Source organism: Eptesicus fuscus, chromosome 9 (assembly GCF_027574615.1).
Source record: "Eptesicus fuscus isolate TK198812 chromosome 9, DD_ASM_mEF_20220401, whole genome shotgun sequence".
NCBI lineage: Eukaryota > Metazoa > Chordata > Mammalia > Chiroptera > Vespertilionidae > Eptesicus > Eptesicus fuscus.
Genome location: NC_072481.1, coordinates 27,331,615 through 27,353,484, shown reverse-complemented (window position 1 = coordinate 27,353,484; position 21,870 = coordinate 27,331,615). Strand labels below are relative to the sequence as shown.

The following is a 21,870-nucleotide window of genomic DNA, read 5'->3' as shown; positions in this document are numbered from 1 at the left end:
CAGAGCTAGCAGCCCGCGGCGCTCCCGCGGCTCGAGGTGGCGACCGCAGTGCCGGGGAAGCGTCTGTAGCCCCAGAAAAAGGGAGAGGGCAGGGGCGACGCTCTCCCATTGGCTGAGGGGCCCGCAAATTACCCAGATCCGCGCGGCCCGGATCTGCTGCTAGGCAACGGCGCCGCGGGGGGTAGAGCAGGAGACCACCCAGGCAGGGCCACCCCTCGCCTCGCCTCGCCTCGCCTCGCCTCGCCTCTCCGCCCGGGGGCCCTCGGGGAGGAGGAGGGAGGGAGATCCCGGAGAGCGAGGCGCTGGCCAAGTAAAATCGGGAGAGGCCGATGCTGAGAAAGGCTATCTGCTGGCCGACCCGGCCAAGACACAAACCCTTCTTTCCACTCTTCTCTGTCTCCAGTCTTGCCCCATTCAGTCCACTCTTTGCACTGAGGCCAGACATCTCTCTAAAAAGCAAATCTGCTAACTCCAAAACACAAAGCCCACTTGGAGCACAGCGCTCAGCATGATCTAACTAAAGCCATATCTCCTCCCATAGTTTCTTTTTTAAAAATTAAATATATTTTATTGATTTTTTACAGAGAGGAAGGGAGAGGGATAGAGTTAGAAACATTGACCAGCTGCCTCCTGCATCCCTCCTACTGGGGATGTGCCTGCAACCAAGGTACATGCCCTTGACCGGAATCGAAGCTGGGACCTTCCAGTCCGCAGTCCACTGAGCCAAACCGGTCAGGGCCTCCCATAGTTTCTTCACACCCATCCAGTGTTTCTTCCAGCCCTGCAGAGCCACGTATAATTTCCTAAAAGCACCGCGTTATGCCTTGCCTTGCTGCCTTTGTACATGTTGTGGCAGACAACCTTCAAAACTGAACATGCATCAATCACCTCCCTTTGAAGCCTTCCTTGATTCCCACCTCCCTCGGACAGGTTGCTTCTCCCTTTGCACTCCTTACAGCACTCAACTTACGTTATTTGTGGTAATTTATGTACTTGAAAGTCTGCCTCTCTCACAAGACTATAAGTAGGTGCTCAATAATTGTTGAATGAGTCATTGAGAGTTGCAGAAATCAGGGTGGAAAGGCCTGGAAACAGGGAATAGTCCCTTTATTAAACTTTCATCAACTATCCTATCTGAGTGTGCTGCTCCTGCCAGGTTCCTGACTCGATTAACCATGAGTGCAGAGGAGGGTAAAATCAAGATTCTAAAGTAAAGTTTGGGAAAAAGAATCTCCAATAAAGTAATTACTTGAACACAATTACTACTATCTCTGGCCAATTTCTTGGTCGGTTCTTCTAGACTTATCATTACATCATAAATATATTTCATGTTACTACACAGTCTTTGTATCAGTCATTTGGAGACTGTCCTTAGGACAGATTCCCAGAAGTGGGGGTGTTGGGTCTTGTTACAGATTGCCAAACTGCTTTTTAAAAACTTGTGTCAATTACCATCAGCTCCAGAGCCGGGGGAAGGGAATCTTTAGGCTGAGGAGGTGAACAGCTAACAGGTTTGCGGCTTCCACTGGTCCATTCATGTAGCAAAATGCCTACGGAACATTTTGATGCTCTTGGCCAAGTAGTAACCACACATTAAAAGCAGCCTATGTTGCCGAAACCGGTTTGGCTCAGTGGATAGAGCGTCGGTCTGCGGACTGAAGGGTCCCGGGTTCGATTCCGGTCAAGGGCATGTACATTGGTTGCGGGCACGTCCCCAGTGGGGGATGTGCAGGAGGCAGCTGGTCGATGTTTCTCTCTCATCGACGTTTCTGACTCTCTATCCCTCTCCCTTCCTCTCTGTAAAGAATCAATAAAATATATTTAAAAAAAAAAAAAACTCTTTAAAAAAAAAAAAAAAAAAAAAAAAAAAAAAAAAAAAAAAAAAAAAAGCAGCCTATGTTCATAGCACTTTCTTCCTTCCTGCCATGGAGCAGTGAGTGGGTCCTGTTCTGGATAAAAATAACATACCCTGAGCAATTCTCTGGAGATGGAAACAGCCTCTCAACGAGGCTGAATGGGCCTCGACATTGTTCATGGGCTACAGCCAAAGATGGGTATGGCTGGGTGTCCTCAGGACTGCAAGTGGACAGAATTTGCTGTAAGGAGCTCTTGAGACCTCCTTCCTTCTAATCAGACTCTGCAAGACATAAGGTCCATGGAGAGAGAGATTTGTAATTGCCTGGGCCTGGGGGCTCTGCGTCCACAGCAGGCCCACCATTGCTAACAACTGGCGAAGTCCAGCATGTTTAAGGATGCTCCCAGGGTAGGGCCTACCTTGTGAGGAAACGTTTTGCCGTGTAATTCAAAGACCAGAGTGGGAGAAATTGGTTTGCATTTCCAACCATTCCCACCCAGAGCCTAGAGCTCTCTGGCTACTCCAAGCTCCGAAATGACTTTCTTCTCCCCAACCGAGTGATTTCCTGAGTGCAGCAGAGCTCAGCCAGGGCGAGCTAGGGCACAGACCCCAGGGAACAGGAGGGAAGTAGAAGCACATCTTTTCTCTCTAAAAGCAGCCCGCTTCCCTGTGGAACAGCCTGGTCCAGTGTCACTTCTACTGGACCTAGGCATGTGTTCTGGGCTCGAACTAAAGAAGTCGTGCAAAGAATAACAAGAGAAAAGGAATCTAATTAAAGTCATTATTACCAAGGAATAAATCTAATTACTGAGACAAACATCCCTTAGGGTTTCTTATGTGTCCTTTGCTAAACTCTGGGGTTGCAGAGTACCTGCTTTTTAGATGTTCATAGCTTAAGGGGGAGCACAAAGGCCATAGGGAAACCACCATGAGCTGGAATCCTCAGGGAGGTTTCCAGAAGTGAGGAACTGGATTGGAGAAGTGGGAGGATGACTGAATCTAAAGGAAGGGATGATTCAAGGGCTGAATCTTCAGTTTACTGGCTGTGAGATATTGGGTAAATCACATAATCTTTGATATTACATAAGGATTAAATGAGGTAATCTATGTGGCCAGGAAAAGTGAGGTCTCTCTCTCTCTCTCTCTCTCACACACACACACACACATACACTCACATACATTGAGTGAAGTGTGGCTTCAGGGCAGGGTCCATGTGGGCGAAGCCAGGTCAGGCCTTTCCTTGGCACCCCCCCAATCTTCTCACTCACTGTGCTGTGGGCTGGCTTCTGTTATCTGGGCCAGGCTGAGTCAATGACCTTGAGATGTGGAGGGGCCCTGACAATCCCTACTGACACCCATTACGCTTAGAGGCCAAGCCTGGGAATTTATGTCCCTTCCCAGTTGGTAGCTTTAGGTCAATTGTGCCTGTCAAGTCTCTAGTGCCAGAGGCTGCAACCAGAGATCAGAAAATGCCTTTCACCTTGAGGGTGGCGGAAGGAGAGAGGCGAAGAATCCAAGTAGAATCTGCCCATTTATCCATGGCAGAAGAGCCCATGATGCAATTCTTCTGGGTGATGGCAGACGGCTCAGGTCAAGGACAGGTCATCTTGGCCTCCAGGAGAATGTGCTTTCCTGCCCAGCCTTTCCCTCCCTGTCAGCTCCCTCATAGCTGAGCTTTCTGGACCTTCTGTCTGGGTGGCCCTTCCCACACTCCTCTCCCCCTTCCTCAAACACATTTAACTATTTAGAATGCAGCATACAAAGGCCTGGCTTATGTACCTCCTTAGGGGTAGGGATGGCTACGAATAAAGAAGTATACTCTCTGCAAATTCTCTGTAAATAGAAACAGCTTATAAACTAGGCTGTGCAGGCCCCTGGGTTGCTCTCGGGGGTCCAGGTAGAGACTCTCCCCCCCACCCCCCGTGGGTGGGATTGCAATAGGAAGAATAATGTGGGGAAGGACTGGGAAGTTTAGCCTTGGTCTTGGAGGGCAACCTTGGCAGTCAATTCCCTTACAGGCTCGGGGAGCTCTTGCCAGCAGGTGAGGGGATAGTGCAGGAGAAATCCCTGGAGTGGTAGCCATCCATCACATTTTGTCTGACCTGGCAGGGTCCCAGAACCCTGTTCCTCCACACCTCCCCAGAGTCCTCCCTGATGTGGCACACAAGGCCCCTTTCTTCCAGTTCCCTCACGGAGCATCGCTGGGCGAGGCAGGGCAGATCCTGTCAACTCTTCCTGCCTGGCTCCTCTGGCTTCTGTCCCACGGAGAGGTGGCTGGCCCGTGGACATTCAGTTGCGCACTATATTTCAGACACACTCAAACCCTCTGTAGCTGCTGCCAAAAAGAAACAAAAACTGTCCCTGCCTTCTGGCAGACAAATAGAGCAAAGAGAAGAGAAATGAAAGCATCTTGGGCACCCAGCCAGTCCTGGAGTTATAGAGACAATAGCAGCAGTGTCCCGAGCCGGGGGCTGCTCCCACCTGGGACTCAAACTCAGCAAGGCCTTCCCCTGGGGAGTCCTTGCCTAGTCTGTTTCCTGGAGTGGGGGGCTGCTCATGTGCTCAAGGGAAGGCAGAGGAGAGGTTTTTCCTCCTACTGTCAGGGCTTCCAAGGGCTCAGTGGGGAAGATCAGGAAGAGATATGGGAAGGCTCTGGGACAGTTTAATCAATCCCTTCTCCTAACCCCATCCAACTCTCCCTCCAAACCTACCCAGTTCCATCCCTTTCTGTGGTCAAGGAGCAGTCTTCTGGCCTCTCGGACCACCCAGACCTCAAGGGTCAGAAGGCTCTGAGGTGACAAAACCCGAGAAAGGACCTTAAAAAGTTACCTAGTTCAGCCCTGGACAGTGTTGCTAAGTGGTCAGAGCACGGGCCTATGCATTGAAGGGTCTTGGGTTTGCTTCCTGGTCAAGGGTGTTCAAAGGTCAGGGCATGTGAGGGAGGCAACCAATTGATGTGTCTCTCTCACATTGATGTTTCTCTCTCTCTCTCTGTACCCCACTCCCCCTCCTCCCCTCCCTTCTACTCTCTCTAAAAATCAATGGGAAAAATATCCTCAGGTGAGGATTAACAACAACAAAATATTACCCAGTCCAACCTTCCCAGTTTGCAGATGGGGAAACTCAGGGTCAGAAGAGAGGCAGTGATTTGGCCAAAGCCAAACAGCATTACAAGAGGGCAGATCTTCCTCCATCCAGGCCAGGACTGTCTCCAGCATCATCTGGGCCCCACAAATTTAATTTCAGTGCCAAAGGGGACCATTCTGGGCACCACCACAGCTCTTTATTCCCACCTCTGCTGCAGTTAATTCAACCACTTCTGCTGGACCATTTCAGCACACTTTCAGGAGCCTTGTCCGACCTGAAAGTGGGAAGAATGCGAAGCTCTAGAGCTCCCAAGAAGGCTGGTGGAGGTGAGATCCCCCCGGGGGGGGGGGGGGGGGGCGAGGAATGCTCTTTTACTCAGCCTCTCACAAGTTCAATGAGAACAACACTAAGATTCAGGCAAGATTACTCAAATTAACTTGAGACTTCAGATTTTTGAAGCAATGTAGAAACCAGTATGTTTATAATTACTGCCACCCACAGTGAGCACATCAAGAGAAACCTTTACTTTGTTAATTCCAGGAGGTGAAATCTCACCCCAGGAACCACTTTTATCTTCCACCAAACTCCTGCAGGTTGTAAAAGCAGTACAGGGAGCGGCAAGAGCAGAGTGTCTGAGTTTGGGAGTGGGGTGGTGAAGGGAAGGTGGCTAGGACTCCAGAAGAGCTGTGAGTAAGGGAATCTAATTTCTCAATTATCTGAAGCAGGAACGCCTGTATAATTAGGATATAGGGGAGTGCACCTGGAGAAGAGTCAGAAGATTTTCTAACCATGATATAGTTTCCTGGCTCTTCCCCACCAGGTTGAAAGTCCTCATTAAGGGGAGGTGGAAAGGGGTCTGGCTCTCAGACCATGGCTTTCTTTTATTGCTCTTGCTGCCACTAAAACCAGTGAGGATATTGATGGCCAGGCAGGGGCTGCCTTCTGCTTGCTTTAAGGGTCTCCAAGGGACAATAGTTGAGCTGGAGAAATTGGCTACAGGCTGGGAGGGCAGGGAGGGAATGGCAGGGGTTAGAGGCTGAGGCTGGGGGTGGGGTCATGGCCAGGGCTGGGAATCTGTGTGGCAGGTAGTATGGAGGCAGAGTAGTAGGTCCTGGGCTGAGGTTCAGGGGCCAGGCTGCCCAAATCAGCAGCTGTAGAGGGAGCATGATATGCAGAGATGGCACTGCCAGCAACTAGGCCTATGGGCCAGGGACTGAAGTACTTCCAGATCCTTTCAGGAGGGATATGCTTTTACGGACGAGACTAGATCAGCCAGTCAGAAAGCAGTCTTCCTAGGACAGTGGTCGGCAAACTCATTAGTTATCAGAGCCAAATATCAACAGTACAACGATTGAAATTTCTTTTGAGAGCCAAAATTTTTAAACTTAAACTTCTTCTAACGCCACTTCTTCAAAACAGACTTGCCCAGGCCGTGGTATTTTGTGGAAGAGCCACACTCAAGGGGCCAAAGAGCCGCATGTGGCTCGCGAGCCGCAGTTTGCCGACCACGGTCCTAGGAGCTTTCCCAGTGGAGAGCTGCTGCCCCTGCCTGGGAGCTTCTGTACCCGGGAGCTAGGCCATTGTGTCCTACTTTGTTCTACACACTGGGTCTAGATGGTCTTTAGCACATGCTCATGAACATACACTGGAGGCGCGCCCTCCCCCCGCCCCCCACCATGTGAGCGTGGCACTACCCTATAAGACTGCAGCATGCCTGTGGGAGCCCTTCTTTATTGGGAAATAAATACAGGGTCAAACAGGTGGGCCAGCCAACATGTGTAGTTCTGGGGGCCAAGAGGAAGGCGTCTGACTTGCTCAGAACTCAGATCTCCATGAGCTGGTCATTCCCCACGATCACCTCATTTACTCGTTTGGCTACAAAAGAAAAGGAAAAGGTTGTTTGAGAACTGTCAGCAAAAGACGTCATCTTAAACCCAATTACTTTTAATTCTGTGTTCATAAACATTTATTCCTCTCCCATGTGGCTCTGCTCTTGAGAAGCTCTTGGGAATACAACTTGCCAAAGGGACTACGGGAGAGACAGCATCTTCCCACACAGCAGGAGGGTCTGCTCTATGCACCTGGCTTTCAAGAAGATTGCACAGAGGAGGGGAAGGAGCGGGGTCTTTAAGGATGAATAGAGTTTTCTCAGGCAGTGTATCAAAGGGAAGGCATTCCAGGCCACTAGAACAACATGAGTGAAAACATAAACATGTAGGAAAGGAAAACATGAAATACTGTGGTGTGGCCTGGGGATAGGGAATAGGGAAAAGAGTGAGGAGAAATGAGACTAAATGGTTAAATGGAGATATCCAAAGGAAAAAGGGAGTTGCCTCATATGTAATATGGAAATAATAGCACCAACTGTATAGGGTTGTTGCAAGGACTCGATGAGTTAAAGAATCATTGAGTGCTCCATAAATAGTGGTCATTGTTATTTTCATAAAGTCCAAACCCATAAGCCCCTCCATGACCTGACTCTTGCTACCTCTTTAGCCCTATCTTCCACTGTTCTCCATTTGTACCTAAAGCCATACTATTTTATAGCTCTAGACCTCAGCACATGCTGTTCCAACATGCCTTTCTTCCCCATCACACTCTTATCCCAAATGCCCTAATCAATCACCTCCATTATGTGATTGATGCCTTCCCTTCTGAGCTGTCCATTTTCTGCTTTGTGAGAACATCCTATCTAATATCTGTCTCTATCTCTACATCATTATTTCATTCTCCTCTACCTCACACTGCAGGGGCAGTGTATTTATGCTCATACCCCCGTGTTTAACACATCTACTGGCACATGAAAGATTTCAGAGATTTGGGATAATGACAAGGATAGGGTATAGTTATGTAAGTGGAGAGCTAAAGCTGAAAGGAGGTGAAGGTTGGTAGAGAAGTTCAGGAAATTATGAAGCTAAATTATGAAGTTGGATGGTTCACTGATGAATATGTTTAAGTTGTCCAAGATGTTTGGAAAAAAGAGGGAGGGAAGAGGAATACTGTGAATCCTCAATATATTTACAGAAGTGCCCTGAAGCTGATCAGTGATGTGATGAAAGGTAAGATGAGGGTTAGCTTTTAAAAAATATATATTTTGTATTGATTTCAGAGGGGAAAGGAGAGGGAGAGATAGAAACATCAATGATGAGAGAGAATCACTGATCGGCTGCCTCCCTCATGCCCCCCACTGGGGATGGAGCATGCAACCTGGGCATGTGCCCTGACTGGGAATTGAACTGTGACTTCCTGGCTCATAGGTCAACACTCCACCACTGAGCCACGCTGGTCAGGCTGTATTTATTTCTTTACTCATCTGTTTCCCTATAATAGACTGTGAGCAGCTAGACAGCAAGAGGCAAGTCTTAGTCATCTTTATAGATACCCTCCTAGAGCCTAGAATAAGGTAGGCAGTAACTCTTTGTTGAATGTGTGGGTGTTTGGGGTGTTAAGCGAGAGTATAGATGTAGGGGAAAACCCCCCACATGTATACAAGAGAAAGCCTCCAATCTCCTTCTCAAAGAGAATTTAATTGACACATCTGGTGCAGTAGAGCAACGGTGCTTGGGGATCCTGAATCCTCAGGCCTATTTCTCTAACTTTCTCCAGTGGGAAGAGAAACCTAGGTCTACGTCTTCCACAGAGTTTGCTGTTATGGCGCCGCACTGGACAGGGGCAATCTCATCTGAGAAGAAAAGGACAGGAAAGAGAGGAAGAAAAGGGAACAGTGCAGGAAAGGAAAGAGCTTGAGTCATAAAGACTTGAATTCTAATTTGACTTTGAGCAAACTGTTCCAGTCTTTGGGCTTTAGTTTCCTCACAGAGTTGTGGAGATTTGGTAAGATAATTGATATAAAGAGCCCAGCATAGTGCTTGGATAAGTATTAAACAGAAGTTACAGAATGGGGCTGGGTCTGGTCTGTGTACTCATGCCCTGGGAGGTGCTCCTTTTTGGACTTCAGTGAGAGGAATGGGGAGGAGGCCCAGACAGTGCTCAGGCTGCCAGATTTCCTAGGGCTGGTGTGGTCTTGGGAGTGTGACTGTCGATCAGGCTCCACCCTTGAGATAAGACTGACCAGAAAAGAACAAAGGAAATGCTGCTCTAGTTAGCTTCCTAGGGAACCTCCAAAAACTCTACTTTACCCTTTATCCCTCTACTAGAGGCCCAGTGCACGAAATCTGTGCATGGGGCGGAGGGGGGGGGGGGCGGTCCCCTCAGCCCAGCCTGCACTCTCTCCAATCCGGGACTCCTCGGGGATGTCTTAGGCCCGATTGGCAGTCAGACATCCCTCTCACAATCGGGACCACTGGCTCCTAACTCCTCACCTGCCTGCCTGATCACCCCTAACTGCCCCCCCTGCTGGCCTGGTCACCCCCAACTGTCCCCATTGCCGGCCTAGTCACGCCCAGCTGCCCCCCCCACTGGCCTGGTCATCCCTTACTGCTCCCGCTGCTGGCCTGGTCTCCCCACGCAGCCTGCTGCTCAGTCATTTGGTTGCCCCTCACTAATCCCCCTGCTGGCCTGGTCACCCCACGCAGCCTTCTGCTCAGTCGTTTGGTCATCCCTCACTAACCCTCCTGCCAGCCTGGTCACCCCACGCAGCCTGCTGCTCAGTCATTTGGTTGCCCCTCACTAACCCCCCTGCCGGCCTAGTCACCCCACACAGCCTGTTCAGTCATCCGTTCGGTTGTGATGGTCACTTAGGCTTTTATATATATAGATAGCCATGAGTCAGCCTCATCTGCTTATATCCAGACTCTGACATTTGCTCTTCCTTCATCCAGTCTCTTCTTAGTCTCCAGGGACACTGGGCTGTTCTGAAGACAGTCCCAGTTCCAACTAACATTCTTCTTGGCCCTCAGTGCTCCACCAGAGGGGCTAATTATCTGCTTGGCTGGGGCAGACAACGCTTTTTTGTGCTCAGTCAGTCGTCAGGCTCCAAATAAGCACCTGAGCCTTCACAAGCTCGCCCTCCCTACTCTCCACTCTGCCCTCTGGTCTGCTCTTAGCCTGGGGGTAGGAGAAGAGAGAGACTAGATATGGTATTTTCGGAGTAGATGTATTTTCATGGAGATTCAGTAAAGGTGGGGGAACCTGTCGGGGAGCAACAAGCAGTTCTAGTTCTGCTTGGCCAGGGTTGGAAGCAGGCTCCAGTACACACAACAGCAAAGTTCTGGGCTAGAATCAGGTTGGGAAGATCTAAAAGGTAAGGAGTACAAGGGAGGATGGTAAGTTGGGGAAAAATCAATGGGACAGAAGGGAATGACAAGTCACATATGAAAAGCTGCACTGTTGGGAAGCTAGGAAGGGTTCCTATTAGCCAGGAACTGATCTATGCACCCATGAGGTCTACTTTCATGGCCAAAAGACTGATCACTGTGGTCACAGGGAAGAGACCCAAGTTCTCTCACTGACAGTGATAAGAGACTCAGAGTCTCATCAGTCTCCCAGATTTTGACTTTGTTGGCTATGGCTTTCTACTGGCTTAAGCAGAAGGTCAAACTTGGTTATCATGATTTTTGCCAGAAATAATCTCATTAACTGAGCATGATGGGGTTGGGTGAGAAAAGCCAGAATTGTCAGAGAATAGTTTGTTCTGGTAGTGTTAGAATAGGGTAGAGCCTGGCCAGTGTTGCTCAATGGTTGAACATCAACCAAAGAACCAAGAGGTCTCTGATTCCTAGTCGGGGCACAGGCCTGGGTTGCGGACTTAATCCCCAGTGGGGGGCACGCAGATTGATGATGTTTCTCTCTCTTCAATGTTTCTCTCTCTCTATCCCTTCCTCTCTCTCTTAAAATCAATAAAAAAACCCATGAAAAATTAGAATAAGGTAGAGAGGCTTACAATGGGTTATGAGAGTCACATTTTGGGGTAAAAGACTGCTATAGATGTAGTGACTTTGATATACAAGTGATTGGAATTGGAGAGAGGGCATTACTTATGAGGATGAAATCCCTCCATGTGAGGAAGACTGACGGGGGATTTTGCCATCTACTAAGCTCTTTGCTGGTGAAGACCTGAGTTATTGATGTTTGTCTGGGTCATCCATATTAACAGGTCTTGAGTGTTGCACTGATGGCTAGGAATTTGCTTTATCCATACAGTTCAGCCTCAAAGAAAAGTGACAGTGGGAACAGGTGATTGGCCAGAAGTCCTTGTAGCAGGAAGGCACTGACTACCCTGCTAGATGCACAGGTCCCCCAGCATTGAGGACGGAGCAGGAAGTGTTGGGCTCTCTACTTTAGAGTCTAGATAACTTCCCTGGTCCCCTCTCCTTCAGAAGGACCATTAAGGAGTCTCCTTGCTAAAAAATGGGCACATAATATTAGTGCCAGAAAGCCCTGGAGACACGGAAGCAGCCCTGTGCTCCCTGATAGGAGATGCCATGCCTCAGGCCCTCAGTATCTGGCATTCATGCATTCTGCACATGGAATAAAAAGGGTTCCTTGCAACGTAGAAGGAGCACCATCACTTTTTTGGAAATGGGGAGGAGAAGCAGCAAAAATTGTGAAATTCCAGGTTCCAGCACACAAGAAAGGAGGGACCTCTAGGGTGCTGGCAAATGGAGTTCACTCATTCAAACAAGCCTATGGAGTAAACTCTTTTAAAAACAACAAAAGGAAGCAGCTCCTGGCTCCAGGAGGGACTGAAAGAAGAAAGCACTGGGGGATGTTTCTACTTTTTATTGAGCAGGAGATAGTTTACAAAGACAAAGAGGCAGGAAGGAGGTGGAAGAAACACTATGTGGGGGTCACAAACCCAAACAGAAGAGAACAAACCACAGAGAAATACAATGAGGAGCGGGGAGGGGACAGGATAACAAAGCAGCTTCACAGACCAGATGAACAGCAAACCCCTCCCAAGGCCTTCCATGGAGTCAGGGAAAAGAATGGGGGTTCTGAATCCTATTTTAAAGAAACAACCAACAGGCCCCAGCTGCCCAAGAAATAAGTTTCTCTGCAACCTCAGGGTAGGCTCATATGTTGAGCAGGAGGAAAGAGTGAAGACCTGAGGTCCCTGAAGATTACAAAAAGCGTGTATATGGAGGCCAAATACATGTTCCCTATTGGTCTGGGAAAGATGGACTAAAAGGAGAAATGGGGTATCATTGATCAAATTCTGCTGGGCAAGCCAGGAGTGGCTTCTTCCTCCCCCCCCCCCCCGCTTTTTTTTTTTTTTTTTTTTTTTAGAGAGAATGGAAGGGAGGGAGAAGGAAAGGGAGAGAGAGAGGGAGAGGGAGAGAAACATCGATGTGAATGAAACACATCCACTGGTTGCCTCCTGCATGGCGCCAGGGATCAAATCTGCAACCCAGGTATATGCCCTTGATCCGGGAATAGAACCCATGACCCTTGTGGATCGATGCTCTAAACACTGAGCACACCAGCGAGGGCTCCTTTGGTCTATTTTTTTTTACTCCTTACCTGAGGATATTTTTCCATTGATTTTTTTAGAGAGTGGAAGAGAGAGGGAAAGACAGAGAGAAATATCGATGTAAGAGATACACATAGATTGGTTGCCTCCTGCACAAGCCCAACTAGGGCCTGGGCTGGGGAGGAGCCTACAACCAAGGTACATGCCCTTGACTGGAATTGAACCCCAGATCCTTTGGTCTGCAGGCCAACGCTCTATCCACTGAGCCAAACTGGCTAGGGCTCCTTTGGCCTTTTTAAAGGGTATCTGGCAATAATTCAGGCTGAAGACCCTGTTTTGTTATCTACTAGGTATGCACCTTGGGTAAATTTCACTTTTCAAAGTCTCAGCTTCCACTTCATCAAATGGGTCAATAACGAATCTTATTCTTATAGAGGACTTCTATAACAAGTAAGATAGTGAATGTGAGAACATTTTAAAGTTTTAAACAACAGTTATAGGCCAACAGCATTCCAGGAGGGCAGTGCCATCCTTGCTTTCAGATTGGAGTTTCAGCTGCTGTCCAGCCCTCTCACATGGGCTCATATCTATGGTGCTGCTGCTGACCAACACTCCTGCTCAAAGGTTTTCTGGGGAGACACTGGGTGGAGTCTGTCTGCCAGTAACTGAACTAAAAATACCGGCCTTCCTTGCAGCTAGAACATGGGCATATGACACTGGCTTGACCTATCAGGTGCAGTCACCCCAAACCTTGGGCTGGAAACTAGTGATACGAAGAAGTAGGAACTAGACAGCATCCACTTTGGAGTTGCTGGGTGGTTGGAGAGCTATTCCAGTGTTCAGTGAGATGGCAGCAGTGTCTACAACTGAATGGTTTGGGGTATAAATCTTTGCTATAACCCATTTTCTAAGCTTAATTCGGCAGCCATTGTAGAGCTGTGAGCTAGTATCTCTTCAATGAATTAATTTTTAAAAAAATCCTCACCCAAGGAGATTTTTCCATTGATTTTTAGAGTGGAAGGGAGGAGGAGAGACAGAGAGAAACATCAGTGTGAGAGAGACACCTGGATTGGTTGTTCCCCCACCCCCGCCCCGAACCCTGCCGCATGCACCCCGACCAGAGCCGGGAATGGAGCCTGCAACCAAGGTACATGCCCTTAACCGGAATCGAACCCGGGACCCTTCAGTCTGCAGGCTGACGCTCTACCCACTGAGCCAAACCAGCTAGGGCTATATATTTTTAAAATACGTTTTTATTGATCTTTAGAGAGAGAGGAAGTGATAGAGAGATAGAAACACCGATGAGAGGGAAATATCATCTATAGGCTGCCTCCTACATGCTCCTCTGCCTACTGGGAATCAAGCCTGAAACCCGGGCATGTGCCTTGACCAGGAATCAAACCAGTGACATCTTGATTTATGGGTCAATGCTCAACCACTGAGCAACACTGGCTGGGCTGGTATGTTTAAAAAATTTTTTTTAAAATATATTTTATTGATTTTTTTACAGAGAGGAAGGGAGAGGAATAGAGAGCTAGAAACATCGATGAGAGAGGAACATCGACCAGCTGCCTCCTGCACACCCCCTACCGTGGATGTGCCCGCAACCAATGTACATGCCCTTGACCGGAATCGAACCTGGGACCTTTCAGTCCGCAGGCCGACGCTCTATCCACTGAGCCAAACCGGTTTTGGCTAAAATTTTTTTTAAAGACAATTATTTATTGTTGAAAGTATTACATATGTCTCCTTTTCCCCCCCATTGACCCTCTCTAGTCTGTCCCCACCCTCTGCCCCAGGACCTCACCCATTGTCTGTCTCCATGGCCATGCATATATGCATTATCCTTGGTTGATTCCCTCCCATACTTCAACTTTTTTTGATAGTAGGATGCATACATATATGAGTTTATCTGTAAGATAAATTCCTGAAAATGGAACTGTTAAGTCAAATTTTAAAAATTTGACAATGACAATGTCAATCCCCTGCAAGAACAGCTTTATCAGTTTATGTCCTCACCTCCGATGTATGCATGTGCTTGTTCCCCACTCCTCACCAGCACTGAGCATCAGCTGTGCTGGTGTGATAGGTAAAAAGTGGCATCTATGACTGTAATTGGGTTTTGTTTACCTTTGGCTTCAATCCTCTGGCCACTTCCAATTAGGCAGTCCTTGATGTCTGCTCCCTTCTCGATCACAGCATTGTTGCAGATGACACTGCCCTGGATGTTGCTTCTGTAACACAGTAGCTAAGTCAGAAAGTGCTTAGGGCTCTCATCACCACCCTCACCACTATGGGCTGGGGGTTCTGGCTCCTCCACAGGCTAGGAATAGCTGGTCACTCCAGTTAATGGCTACATGCCTGAACTTATTACTAGAAGACAGAATGGCTCAGCTGGGTCAGGGGAGGACCTGGCTTTAGGGAAATCCAGAGTTTGGATATGCTCACACGGATCTTCTCCTTAAAAGCCCGAAAAGAGCAGACACGCTGACTTCAGTTCTTTAGGCACCCCAGAACTAAACTCCACCCAATCTTTCCTCCTTAATTTGGGGATGGAAGCTGGTGCTGGTCCCTGGGCTGACCTAGGAGATCAGCTATGGAAAATAGTGGGTGTCCCACAGCTCTCACCACAGACTCTGGTTAAACCATACTCATTTAGGAAAAAAAAGGATGCTTTTCAAACCAGCTCCATGCCACATTAAAGACTACTCCAGATCCTAAAGCCACACTCTCAAGAGTAGCAACACTTGCTCTTAACATTTAAATGTGTTTAAAGAGCATCTTCCTGGCTCCTGAAATCTTCACTAGCATTAATTCATACCTACTCTATGCCAGGTACTATGCCAAATACTTATGTATATTACAGGAGTGACTTACAAATCTAGCCATTTCATCAGAAAAATCACCTGGGCAGTGTTAAAAACAGCAATCAAAACCACTCTCAATGTCTGGGCCCCCATCAATCTTTTTGGTAGCTCTAGAATGAAGGGTCTTATGTATTTAATTAGGGGGAAAAACGATTCCTAGATGATTGTGGGAGTATCATTTTTACCTCAGATGTAGTAAAAATAATAACCACATTTTGTAGGTAAGGCAACAGAGCTGTTAAACCATTTACCCAAAACCACATAACTACCAAGTAGCAGATCAAATTTAGGTATGCCTGACTCCAGAATCCATATATTTAACCATAGTGCCATACAAAGAAATTAAGGGGAGAAAAGACTGGAAGAAGCCTGGAGCTGCCGAGTTGCTTTTCTGAGCTGAGATGGCTCCAGAAGGATCTCTGTCTTAACAGGGGAATATTCGGTATCCTAAAGAGTCAGGGGCAGCTGGAGGGGAGAAGGAGGTGAGTAAGGAGGGTGTGAGCATCCACTGAAGCAAAACAAACAAAAACAAAACACCAATTAAGAAAAAATCCTACGAAACCTATGAGGCAGGGGGGATAGAGAAGGGACAGTCCAAGGACTGAAACTATCAATGCACAAGCCATTAAAAAAGATCCTCCCAAATGCCAACACTTCAGTAAAATGTGAAAAATAAAAAATAAATATAGCACTTTATGGCATTTCAGATCTTTTTTTTTTTTTTTTTCCAGATCTTCGTTATTCTTCTTCAAGCCTGTCAGAAAGCAGTGAAAGGCCAAAGCCACAGCACCTCTGTGGTATGGGCTAGAGATGGGCAGAGACAGTATTAATTTTTTTGGCTCAAAATCAGGATACACTCACTGGACAGGCATTAAGGGACTTTCTAGAACTTTACAACTTTCCCTCTGATTCAGGCGGAAGCAGTTCAGTCAGAAGTTAGAGTGGTTCTTGCTCCTTGGGAAATATTCTCCCCAAAAGAATAGTAATGAAGTATAGAGAGCCTCAGATACACAGGCGCCTGTACAGAGCAGGCTTGCAACTGGCTACTAGTTTGTCACTGAAAGTCTCCTTTCTTTTTCCAAGGTGGGAGGAGGGGTTTTAGAAGCCTGTGAAAGCACGCTCTGGAGCTAGGCCAGAGGTAAACATGGTCAGCAGACAAAAAACAGCCAACAGAAACTCAAGCAGCCATCATTAGAGACTATTTATTAACTGGCTACTTTGGAATCGGGGATATAGGTGGGAGCCATTTCTGAAAGGAGGAAGCTGGAATGTTTGAGGTCAGATTCCCATAACAATGCATAGCCTGGGTTTTCCTTAATTTTAGCAGGTCTGAATGAGGTCTTCAGAGCCTCCCATATTGCTTTTCTCATCTGGTTTGTGTGTAACACCCTCTGAGACACAGAGTGTCTGCAGATGTGACAGGGAAAAAGTGGGTTGATTGATGGGAAGCTGGGCGCTCTCCTGAGGCTCTTGGTCAGTGAATCTGTGGAAGGCTTTGAGATGAACACCTGCCAAAATGTTCAGTGAGTGTGAAGCTCTTTTCTACCATTTGCTTCTTCAATTGTTCCTCATCATCATGTTGCGGTTATAAGTCACCTCCATTAGCAAGGCTGAGGTACTCTGGAAAAATTTCAAGTCAATAGACCCTTCCCTCTATCCAGAAAGAAACTCCAAGATTAAGGGTTTTATTGGAAGTGTGTGATTTGCTCATGGTAGAGAGGAAGGACAGATACTACTGTATGAAACAAGCCCTCTCCATGTTGCCAATCCACAGTAATGACTGCCTTTTCTGCTCAGTGCGTAAGGTGGGGGGAAGGTAGCTTCCTATGGAGCTCAAGAACTGGCCCCAGTGCCAGAACTACAGTTTTTGCATCTAGTTTTAACTCTCAACTGGGTACTAAGGACTTTGCTGTGCTAATGCCTGGTTGTGTTATCTAAGAAGCTGCTCAGAGATAGCCAAGATTAATGCTATTTGTGTGTGTGTGTGTATGTGTGTGTGTGTGTTTTTGTTGTTAATCCTTACCTGAAGTCCACTGATTTTTAGAGTGGAAATGAGAAGGGAAGGGGAAGGGGGCAGAGAGAGAGAAAAACATCGATGTGAGAGAGGCACATCGACTGGTTGCCTCCCCCACATTACCCAGCTGGGGCCAGGGATTGAACCTGCAACCCAGGTATGTGCCCTTGACAAGGAATTGAACCCAAGACCCTTCGGTGCACAGGCTGTACTCTAACTGCTGAGAAACACTGGCCAGGGCGATTAATGGGGTTTTAGTCCTCATTTCTCCTTGGTGGGGTTAAATTTTAAGCACAATTGTAGGTCTTGGTAAATTATCCTGCTAACCCTAATGCTTCAATGGAGAGGAGGCCATGAGAAAACACAGAGATCTATGGTAAGATTATTGCTTGGCCAGGCACACCACGCCATACACAAAGCACTTTATACTCATTATGTAACTTAATCCTTTTAGCAAACCTGTAGGGTAGTGGTATTTACTCTAATTTTTACAGAGAAAATTGAGGCTCACAGGGGTTAAGCAATGTGCCCAAGCTTACACAGTGGTGACTCTCTGTGTCATGGGCTTCTGCCTCAGGTGTTGACTTGGCAGTATTTGGCAAAGAGCCATGAAACTTCTCAGTAACTCTGAGGATAGGCAGGTTCTTCTCTGGGGATTAGTTGGCAGGCTTTCTATATTTACTCATAACCTTTTCTAGACATGTGACTAAAGGTCTGACTCACTACTTCAGCCTAAAGATTATGGCTGAGTCATCCATATCTTCCTAGCTACCAGAGCCTCCTAACCTTAGCTCAGTGATTTTTGTTTAAATCCTCACCAGATATGTTGAGGGATGGAGGGAGGGAGGGAAGAAGGGAGAGAGGGAAAGTAGGAGGGAGGAAGGGAGAGAGAAACATCAAGAAATATCGATCGGTTGCCTTCCATATGCACCCCGACTGGGGATCAAACCTGAAACCTAGGTATGTGCCCTGACCAGGATCGAACTCCTTGACCTTTAGGTGTACAAGATGATGCTCCAACTGAGTCACCTGGCCAGGGTGGGTAGGATCTAAATTTTATTGTGTTTGACAGATATTCTTTAGTCTGTGTATGGGTAGGTGGCAGTTATCTAGTGTTTTCATTTTGTTGAGTTTCAAGGAGTGAAGTACTCACTCAGATCTTTTTCTAGAAGTAGACAGGGCTCTCTTGACAGATACTCAGCCAAATATAGTACAGGGATTTAAACCAGGGATCTCTATTTTTAATTCAGTAAGTACTTACACAGTATCTAGTATAGAAAATGTACAGCACTAGAAGTTAAGAAATACAAATACATATAAGAAGTATTTCTGTATTCAAGAAATTTATAGTCTTGTTGATGAAAAAAGAAAGAGGCAGTTTAGTGCCATGTGAACATAAGTTAAGTGTTATGGGCACCTAGGGAACACAGAAGTGAGGAAAATAATTTCTGGCTAGGACAATTCAAGAAGGTTGCTAGAATATGTAGGAGCCAGAATATGTAGCTTGAAAGATGGGTAGGATTTCTACAGATAAAGATCTGTAGAGAGCCAAAACCGGTTTGGCTCAGTGGATAGAGCGTCGGCCTGGGGACTGAAGGGTCCCAGGTTCGATTCCGGTCAAGGGCATGTACCTTGGTTGCGGGCACATCCCCAGTAGGGGGTGTGCAAGAGGCAGCTGATCGATGTTTCTAACTCTCTATCCCTTTCTCTTCCTCTCTGTAAAAAATCAATAAAATATATTAAAAAAAAAAAAAAAGAAAAAAGATCTGTAGAGAGAGGCAATTCAGGCAGAATGAATGTCAGGAATGAAGGATAGTAGAAAAGTAAGGGACCCAATGGGCAGGGCAGTCAGTTGAGTGTAGGTGAAGAGAACATTCAGGGTAACAATGAGCAGCAGTAGCATCTTGTTTGGCTCTGAGGGCTGCACTTGCTGCTGAAAGCATGGAAAATCTAGGTGAAAACCTGGCTTCCTGGACTGTCTACATGTGAAGGTACTATCCTAGACTACAGCTTGGGTCATTCACCTTGGACTAAGAGGAAATGCAGATGGACTAGAGGGCCAAAGATGCCGAACACAGACTGACACTGAAGTCTTGACAATGAACTTTTCACTAGACTTTGGATTGCTAAGCATCAGCTGTCATATAAATTGGAAGTGGTAGAAAATGAGAAAGACAGGCAGGAGCCGTCTCTGCACAGTCTCGCCTACACCTTCCCCAAGGTGGTCCTATTAGCATCCCTCAAGCCCTGAGGACCTTGGGCAGGTGTCCAAGCCACTGTCCAGAAAGCCTCAGCAGTTCACTACTGCTGGTAGAGACAAGCAAACAAAGAATATGAGAAAATCTTCTGGACAAATTCATATTCCTACTCTACCAATCAGTCCAGATGTAATAGCAGCAGAGTAATCAAATCTCACACGACTGCAATTTAATTACCTTTCCCACTTTTACCATAAATAATTAAGACTAAATGACTTGAAAATAATGGGGGAAAGTTCATATGGGATTTAGGATGTCTGATCTTATCATTAAATCCATGTGGGCTATAGCTTTACTTCAACTTGTTTTTTTTAGAGAGTGGAGGGGAGGCAGGAGGCAGGAGGAGTGGGGGAGAGGAGAGAAAGAAAGAAAGAGAGAGAGAGAGAGAGAGAGAGAGAGAGAGAGAGAGAGAGAGAGAAAGAGAAGAAAGAGAGAGAGAGAGAAACATTGATGTGAGAGAGACACATCGATTGGTTGCCTCCTGCATGCACCCCAACTAGGGCTGGGGACTAAGCCTGCAACTGAGCTATGTGCCCTTGACCGGGAATTGAACCCGTGACCCTTTGGTCTGATGCTCTAACCATTGAGAAAAACTGGCCAGGATTACCTCAACATTTTTAGCTGTAAAAATAGCAGTAGTCGCCATCTAAACCTTTATTGTTTCCCCAGCTAGAAATTTTATTAGGCCATCCAGAATTATACCTCCTCCAAAACAGTAATTGGCTCTGGGCTATTATGCAGGCCTTTTCCATGAACTTCTCTCATATAAGCAAGCTGGAGTTTCTTAGGTAGCCTTGGTTTTCTCACCAAGTCTCTTCATGTCAATTCAGGACACTAACACTGGACTTGAAAGAGGTGCTAGAGAGCTGATGCTTTGTCTGCCCACCCACAGGAAGGGAGGGAGAGATTGCTGGTTAGAGTAAATGGTAAAGTTATGGCACTGTTTCCCTGGCAGGTCTAAGGCAAGATGATACAGAGAGTGGAAGTGACAAAGCCTCATGAGCTACTCTGGAACCAGGTGATCAATGGATAAAGGCTAGTGCAGTTCTGGTTTTCAAAAGAATGGTGAGGTGTGTCAGTCTCACACAGGAATCTAGAATGGGGCATGGAGTGGCAGGGGTGTAAGGAGAAAAAAACGTTTAGAATGCCACAATTTATTTATCTGTAAAAATGCAGGAGTTGAGCTGGAAGACTTCTAAGGCCCCATCTCACTCTAACATTCCAGGACTCAGTGCTGGAACTACATCATGAGAAATCTTGAAGTTCAAACTTTATTCTATAAAGGTAATGGACAGTTTTCAAAGGTTTTTTTTTTTTAATAGGACAGGGATAAGAGTAGAGATATCCTTTAGAAAGACAATGCTGGTAACATGCTACCTCCGTGAAATGAGATCAAGTAATGGTGCTGATAATAAAGTAACAGCTAACATTCTATGTGCCATGCACTGGTTTTTTATTATGGCACTTCCTCCCTAAATCCTGCCTATTGTCTTCCTGCTCTAATGCCACACACTATCCCTGAGTGATCTTATGTTACCACTTCTATGCCAACCATTCCCAAATCTGTACTTTGCACAGGCTTCTTTCCTGAGCTCCAGTCCTGCACATCAAGGCTGCCTGCCATGAATGCAACTTGTCCCAAGTGGAACTCATCATTCCCCTGCTTACCACCCTGCAAATCTTGCTCCTCCTCTATTGATTTCTATCTTAGTGACTAGCACACGAGAAACTTTATTGCTCAAGCAAAACGTGGGCATCTTGATTTCTTGCTCTTTTACCTCACATATTTAGGCAGTCACCATGTTTTATAGTGTTTATCACCTTATTATTTCTCCTTTCCATCTCCACTGCTATTGCCTTAGTTTAGGACCTCTTTTTAAATTTTTATTTTAAATTAGTTTACATTCAATATTATTTTCTATCAGTTTCAGGTGTACAGCATAGTGGTTAGACAATCATATTACAAAGTGTTCCCACCAATATTTCCAGTACTCACCTGGCACCATAGTTATTATAATATTATTGACTATATTCCTTATCCTTTACTTTACATCCCCATGACTATTTTGTAGCTACCAATTTGTACTTATTTATTTATTTATTTATTTTACTTCTAAATATATTTGTATGATTTCAGAGAGGAAGGGAGAGGGAGAGAGACAGAAACATTGATGAGAGAGAATCACTGGATGGCTGTCTTCTGCATGCCCCCTACTGGGGATTGAGCTCTGCAACCCAGGCATGACAGGCTCAATCCCCATAGGGGAATCGAACCATGACCTCCTGGTTCATAGGTCGATGCTCAACCACTGAACCACACTGGCCGGGCTATTTATTTATTGATTTTTTAGAGAGAGGGAGGAAGAGAGAGAAAAAGAAAGAGAGAGAGAGAGAGAGAGAGAGAGAGAGAGAGAGAG

General features: G+C 46.6%; 1 protein-coding gene across 3 annotated transcripts in view; it reads right to left on the bottom strand.

Annotated features, from left to right (window-relative positions):
• Positions 1-6,657: 6,657 nt before the first annotated feature.
• The window catches only part of EIF2B3 (eukaryotic translation initiation factor 2B subunit gamma), an 83,658-nt gene continuing 68,445 nt past the window's right edge, over positions 6,658-21,870 (bottom strand). For all 3 annotated transcript variants that reach the window (XM_054720736.1, XM_054720735.1, XM_054720737.1), the window contains 2 exons: positions 14,445-14,548; positions 6,658-6,817 (listed from right to left, as the gene is read on the bottom strand). In XM_054720736.1, coding sequence (XP_054576711.1) covers positions 6,765-6,817; positions 14,445-14,548 — 157 coding nt within the window. In that variant the 3' untranslated portion in view covers positions 6,658-6,764. The remainder of the gene's footprint in view (positions 6,818-14,444; positions 14,549-21,870) is intronic.